The sequence below is a fragment of the Arachis duranensis genome, chromosome 1 (assembly GCF_000817695.3).
Source record: "Arachis duranensis cultivar V14167 chromosome 1, aradu.V14167.gnm2.J7QH, whole genome shotgun sequence".
NCBI lineage: Eukaryota > Viridiplantae > Streptophyta > Magnoliopsida > Fabales > Fabaceae > Arachis > Arachis duranensis.
In genome coordinates this window covers 103,178,290-103,186,279 of record NC_029772.3, presented here as the reverse complement: position 1 = coordinate 103,186,279, position 7,990 = coordinate 103,178,290, and the positions used below count along the sequence as shown (strand labels likewise).

The 7,990-nt window shown below is 28.6% G+C and overlaps 1 protein-coding gene across 1 annotated transcript; it reads left to right on the top strand.

Moving 5' to 3' along the window:
* The first annotated feature begins 400 nt into the window (after nt 1-400).
* LOC107468820 (cytochrome P450 78A5-like) lies at nt 401-2,295 on the top strand. Its single transcript, XM_016088195.3, has 2 exons — nt 401-1,425; nt 1,515-2,295. The coding sequence occupies exons 1-2, from the start codon at nt 439-441 to the stop codon at nt 2,112-2,114; spliced, it is 1,587 nt and encodes a 528-aa protein (XP_015943681.1). The 5' UTR covers nt 401-438; the 3' UTR covers nt 2,115-2,295.
* Nucleotides 2,296-7,990: the final 5,695 nt, after the last annotated feature.

The window sequence follows — 7,990 nt, the reverse complement described above, 5'->3', positions numbered from 1 at the left end:
TTTACAATTTTATTTTAAAATTACATCGGACACTAATAATATATATTTTTATAAGTTAAAAATAAAAAATTACTTATAAACCTATACAAATAGGCAAAGTGTAGTTTTATTAGAAAAATAAAAGTATCTATAAAAATGCATTATTCAAATATATTTGTTTTTTTAATTAAAAATTGAGAGAAAAAACACTTATTTTAAAAAGATTATTATTAAAAGGTTATAAAAGTAAAAATAATAATAAAAAGGAGATTACATCATGATATATGCATGCGAATAATTACGATATAAATGATGATGAGATCTCGTAATTAATTAAGGGTAGGTAAGGTTTATATGAGTGCCTCTTCATTGTCCAGCATCTCTATATAAATACTTTCCCACACCTTTGCTCTTCAACAATTCCATCCACTCTAAAAAAATTGAAGAATACACACAATAATGTCATCATCACAACTATGCTCTATGCTTCTCCCACCTTCACTTTGTTTTGCATCACTCAACTTTCATGTCTTCCTTTCTCTCCTTCTATTGCTTCTTGTTTTCAACTTTTGGTTGGTCCCTGGTGGTCTTGCTTGGGCTCTCTCCAAGTTCCGTTTAGAATCACCACGTGCCGATAATACTAATAACAACAACAAAAGATCGATTCCTGGACCTTCAGGTCTTCCAGTTCTTGGCCTTGTTTCGGCCTTCACTGGAACCTTAACTCACAGGGTTCTGGCTAACTTGGCCGAAACATTTAAGGCCAAGAACTTGATGGCATTTTCCATTGGGGTGACCCGGTTTGTTATCTCCACAAACCCTAACACGGCCAAAGAGATTCTTAACAGTTCAGCTTTCGCTGATCGACCTATCAAAGAATCAGCTTACGAGCTTCTCTTCCACCGTGCAATGGGGTTCGCTCCTTATGGCGAATACTGGAGGAACCTTAGAAGAATCGCCACCGTTCATTTGTTCTCTCCACGGAGGATCGCTGCTAGCGGTGAGTTCAGAGCTAGAGTTGGTGAGCACATGGTGAAAGAAATGGTTGGTTTGATGGAGAAGAAGAGTGAGGTTAAGGTTAGAGAGGTGTTGCATTTAGGATCGTTAAACAATGTGATGATGAGTGTGTTTGGGAAAAGCTATGAGTTTGGTGAAGGTGGTAATGGGTGTAAGCTTGAAGAGTTGGTGAAAGAAGGGTATGATCTGCTTGGTGTTTTTAATTGGAGTGACCACTTCCCTTTCTTGGGTTGGTTGGATTTGCAAGGTGTCAGAAAGAGGTGTAGGAATCTAGTAGCGAAAGTGGATGATTTTGTTGGAAATATCATATTGGAACATAGAATGAAAAGGGTTGCCAAGGATGAAGCCTTTGATGACTTTGTTGACGTGTTACTAGATTTGGAAAAACAGAGCAAGCTTCAGCACTCTGATATGGTTGCTATTCTTTGGGTGAGTCTCTGACGTTATCAAGTGAATATGATATTCTGAATTGTTAGATAATTTAATATATTTTACTGAATTTTTTTAATTTATTTCAGGAAATGATATTTAGAGGGACTGATACAGTAGCAATTCTTTTGGAATGGATTCTAGCAAGGATGGTATTGCACCCTGAAATCCAAGCAAAAGCTCAATCTGAAATTGACTCTGTAGTTGGGTATGATCGTACAATCAATGATTTAGATCTTCAAAATCTACCATACCTACGTGCCATAGTGAAGGAAACCCTAAGAATGCACCCACCAGGCCCACTGCTATCATGGGCGAGGCTTGCAATCCACGACACACAAGTGGGCCCCCACATGATTCCAGCTGGCACAACGGCAATGGTGAACATGTGGGGCATCACGCATGACAAAGAAGTTTGGTTTGAGCCAGAAGAGTTCAAGCCAGAGAGGTTCATAGAAGAAGAGGTTCAAATAATGGGGTCTGATCTTAGGGTTGCACCATTTGGTTCTGGAAGAAGGGTGTGTCCTGGCAAAGCTATGGGCTTGGCTACTGTGGAGCTTTGGCTTGCTATATTGCTTCAAACATTCAAATGGATTCCTACAAATCATGTTGACTTATCTGAGTGCTTGGAACTTTCTCTTGAGATGAAGTCACCTCTTCTTGCTAAGCTTATTCCAAGATTTCGTTAATTATTTACTTTTTGTTTTCTGAGATTTAAGTTAAACCTGGGCTATGTTTTTTTGGTATTTTTTGGGAACTACTAGTGATTATTGGGAAAGGTTTGATCATAAATAGTTTTTTTTTTTTAAATTAAAAAAATGAATTGTGGACATGTATCTGCTGGGTATATTTCTTGTCCATTTAATTATATAAAAAGTTGAGTAATTGTCTTTATATTATTAAAATTTTGCTTCTTTGCATATCAAATTGTAATGGAGTTTGAGAATGTGAAATTTGAAAATTTCAACAGAGATTTCTATTTTGTAATTTGTATGTATGATGTATTATCATGTATATGTTTTATAATTTATACTCACGGTATATAGTATTTTGGTTTTTTATTAAAAACTTCGCAGTTCATTGGCCTCGGTTATTTAGTACAATTTAATTATTCATTAAGGTATACAGTATACATAATATTTTGATTGTACCAACCATACTCTGTGCATTTTTTTACAATTTAATTTAGATCTATAAATATAATTACAGTGGAAAGAAGCAAGAATAATTATATTCTACGGTTAAAATGACATGTATTTTTTTTATGACATATTGTATATAATTAAGAATAATTTGAATTGTGTAGCATGTTAATTTTGCACAAATATTATTATATAATTAATATGAAATATCAAATTTGGAGTACGAATGTATTCTAAGCTAAAAGTAATAATTATTAATTATATAACAAAAATTTAATACTAAAATATTCCATTATTTTATATTTTATTTGTATCCATGTTTTATAAATAGAAGTTTTAAGGCATGTCACCTAAGACTAGTTCAATTGATGTATAAATTTAGACTAATTTTCTTATCTCACAGCCCATGGTTCTATATCCCAGATATATATATAACGAAAAGAAAAGTAAAAAAAAAAAACATTAATAGAAGCAGTTGGGTGCATATTACTAGGTAATACTATTTTCTTCTCATCGTCTTTTTATTTCTAACGAAAAGTCACTAATAAATACTAATAAATATAATTTACAACTACATAGAAAGGAGTGATATATGAATAATTATCATCTCTTGATCGATCAATATAATGATCATGGATGCATGTGTCAATTTCATTTGATGATACATTATTATTCATGTGAAAATGCAATCTTATCCTTTTGGGTCTCTATAATCTGTGTAGTAATGGGAACAGTCTAAGGTTATGGTAACAGCCAATAAGATAATTTGATTGATGAATAAAGTAGTCATGTATCATTATTGATGAATATGAAAAGCTAGTTTTGTCATCTTTTCAAAAAGGAGGATTTGTTAATTCCATCAGAACAAGTTGCCTAACACTAAAAAGATTTGTGCAGGTTGGTTCCAATTCCCATGCGTGTTGAACTATCATTATTATTGCGTCTTTTTCTTATTTGTCTTTAATTTGTTTGGGAAACGAGCTGTTGATCCAAAAAAAATAACATTTCTTAAAAAAATATATTATTAGAAAAAACAAACAAATTAAATTATTAAGATTAGGGTAAGGCAATTAAAAGTTTTGGATTTTTAGTTTTCATAATTTTAATAAAGAAGTAATTAAATTAATTGATAGTCAACTATTTAAAATTTAAATTATTAATATAAAATATAATATTTATTTAATTAATTAAAAATACTAAAAAAATATTTAAAATAAATTCTCAAAATTTACACACCATACAAATACATATTCATGAGTATTATTCGATGAAAATTGATGTGACTTGATTATATTAATTTTATATTTGATAAATAATAGGATGTAATCAGATCAGATCAAATTTGATTAAATCCAACACTAATTGATTCGGATATAAATTTTAGGATTGAAAAACTCGAGCCAACTCTATTACTATATTAAAATTATATTAATTTAAAAAATAAAAATATAATAATATATATACGGATCTATCTTTCTTCAAATCAAATTGTAATATTTATTTAACTATAATATAATTTTAATTATATATTACTCTTTATTTTTTTTACTATGACATATTGTTTACATAATTTTTTTATATATATTTTTATTTTTTTAAATTTTATTTTTAATCAAATATCTAATCATCTGAACTTATCCAACTTGAATTTAATCAGTTCAAATTGGTTTGCATCAACTTACAAAAAACTTTATATTTAAACCAATCCAAACTAATCAAAATTTAATTAAGAGCAATGTTAAGGGGCAGCAACTTTTGTGATTGATAACTAGTAAATAGCCATCAATGATAATTTAATAGTGTGAGATTTGTGTGAAATTTTATCCAATGATTCATATTTCTCTGCTGGTTACATGCTGGCCAAAATTCAACAAAACTGCTGGCTCCTAAACTTTTCCTTTAATTAATTCTCATTTTTTTCAAATTCAAACTAACTGGCCGGCCCGTAAACACCCCTAACAAAATGCTATATATTAAAATCAAATTTATGAAAATTAAGTTCGACTTATTAACAATCAAACTTATTTATAAAATTTAAACTTAACTTACTAAAATTTTATGAGTTAAATAGAATTTATAAACTCGCTCAAATAACATAAATACAATCTATATTTTATATAAATAAATTATAATTTATATATAAAAACTACCAATTATATATGTTGTTTATCTATTTATATCATCTATCAAATCATATATAAAAAAGATAATTATAAAATTTTATATTAAAACATTAATATATATTATTTCTCTTTTATTATAAATAATTTAATTAGACTTATCACGTTATAGTTTAACATCTATTTAAGCTACAATAAAATCAACGAAGATATTAAAAGATTTGATACGACAAAAATTAAAAAAACAATACATCGTCATGTATTTAACAAATATGAAAGTTATAATTATGTGTGTATGAACTCAAATTCAGATTTAAATTCGATTCACAAGCTTATGACCTTAATTTATTGAACATTTAACAAATAGAATTTGAGCTCGTTTATGAGTTAATTTGATTCACTTATAATATTTTCTCTCTTTTTGTTTCATTTTTTTTTTGCTTTTTTTTTTGCTTTTTTGGCTAAACATGCATAAGACCAAAATCATTTAATAGGACAATGTATAATTTTTGCATTATCTCTAATGTTTGTGACTGTTTTTTTTTTAAAATATTTCTAACGCTTAATTTTATTTTAATATTTTTTATTTATTTGTTTCAAAATTTCCCTAGACGACTTTAACCCCATCTAAAACATTAGGAACGAAACTAAAAATGTCCAATAGTAGTTTTAACCTAAATTGTAAACATAAGATATGCAATTAAATAAAAATTAAAAATTTTAGAGATAAAATTAAATAACATTAAATATTAAAGATATTCTTAAAAAAAGTTGCAAACGTTAAAAAATATAATTATATATTTTTCATTCTAAGTTATTATAAATATCTACAAACAACTTGCTTTTTGATTGATTCCTAAGTATAGGTTATGAACTTGCTTGTGCATGTTGATCATCATCATGAGAATTTCACCTTTTTTCTCGGTGGTTTTAATCAAAATGATTGAGGAATAAGAACCTTACAATAATGCAACTATAAAATGGGCCTGTGATCTCTTTAATTTGCAAGATCCACATATCCCTTTCTCCAATCTCCAGAATATATATTGTAAATTAAATGATAATTGAATATGTGCCTATAGAAAGCTTTGCTCCTTTCTAGTTCACCCATAAGGAAATTAAGTAAGAGCAATACTAGGGCCAGCAACTTTTGTGATTATTAACCATTAATTAGTTATCAATGATGATTTGATGGTGTGAGATTGGTATAAGATTTCATCCAATGGCTCATCTTTTTCTGCTGGTTACATACTGGCCAAAATTCAATAAAATTGCTGCCCCCTAAATTTTTCCAAGTAATATAGTATTTCTTGTTATTATTTATTAATTAGTTATTTCTATCTGCATCTATCAAATGCAACTTGCTTTGGACCTGCCTTCTTTTTTGTTGTTTTCTGTTGAGTGCAGTTTCTTTTCCTTTATAGCCGATTCCCTCTCTCTTTCATCACTCCATATTCTTTTCTTCCTCTTCTTCCTCCTCAAGAATCACAACCACGAGAATAGCTACCATATCATATACATTATTGCTCATCAACCAATATGCTAATAATAATAATAATAATCACAAATAGACGATTCGTGTCTTCTATATATGTCGTGTAAGGTATTATTATTATTATTATTATTATTATTATTATTATTATTATTTAAAATATGATCTTCTATATAAGAGACCTAACCCTTTTTTTCATTCATATACAAGAATAAAATTCGAAATCTCGCCTTTAAAAAAATAAAAAACGTTCAAATATGTACTGCTTATTTTAATCTAACCATGTTACGCATATACGAAAAAACAACTCTCTAAAAAAAATACACATTAAAATATAAAATACACATTAAAAATAAATTACACAATAAATATATATAAATATATATAATATTTATTTAATAACTTAAATGTGCATATAGCATTTTTAAATTCCGCCTCCTTGATTTTGATCGAGTTATTAGGAATATAATAAATTTTCTTACGTGAAAATTTACTTAATCCAGTCACATAACCTATTATTATTATTATTTGTCAAACATACACCATATTCAATATAGAGAAAGAGGAGTGCTAAAACCAACCATTTTTGTGATTTGTAGCTATCAAATAATTATTAATGATGATTTTAATAGTGTAAGATTGGTGTGAAATTTCATCCAATAATTTACTTTTTTTGTTAATTATATGCTGGCCAGAATTTAATAAAATTACTGGCTCCCTAGATTTTTCCATAAAAAAATACTAAGAAATTAATATTTTTTATTAAACATTAGTCAATATTTAACTAACACGTTTTATTTTTTTACTGTTAGAATTTAAATTTAAGATTTAGAATATAATACTTAGTGTTTATAATATTAATCCAGTATTGCCAAAAACAAAATATTTTGTTTCGTTGCTCTTCAATAAAATATGTAGGTGTTAGTCGAAAAATATTTTTGACTAGGGTGAGCTAATTCGAAATATTAAAGAGAGATAATTGGGATGGAGACAGATGTTGAAGAAGTGCACGTGCAAGCATTAGTCGAGAGTTACTTGATACAGATTTGATCTCAGACACCTTGTTAAATCGAGCGGGCTTAGTCGAATAGGTATTCGAATGAGAAATCGAATGATTGCTCGAAATAGTGAATCCAACGGTTACATAAGTGGAGAAGTTGAGAGCTTTCACCACGTGAGGAATTGATGGGTAACGTTTTATTAGCAAAAGAGCGGGAACGATTATCAGGGAGTGCGCATACAAGACAGCACCGTGTAGTTAATAATCGGTTACAGAAATAGACTATAAATATTAGAAAGTTTTAGGGAATAAGAGTTGAAACTTTGTTTCAGAAATTACTCACGCACACTCACATTTCCAGAGACTTTCTGAGTCTGCTTCGAGTTAATTATCTGTAGGATTCCTTTCATGTCTTTATTTTTTCAATTTACCTTTCTTTAAACTTTACCTTTCAAGCTAATTTATGTTTTAAGCAATGATTTAATTTTCAAAAATGCAATTTATTTTCCAGTTCCTTTAATTTTCATGCCAAAAGCTCTTTAACCCAGTCGAAGGCACCTTTACTGCTTTCTTTAAATTTCACCGCAACTCTTTTTCGATTTTAACCAATTTTCTTTTCGAATTTGTTGTTTTTAATTTTTTCTTTTATCTTTTTACAAATTTTTATTTACTCTTTGTTTCGATGTCTGTCTAATTCGAGACACTTTGATGTACTTATAGAAAATTGGTACCTGCAAACAGAAGTAGATTTTGGCTTCTCAACTATTAGATACCAAACTACTATTGACTTACCAAAAATCGACAAAACAAT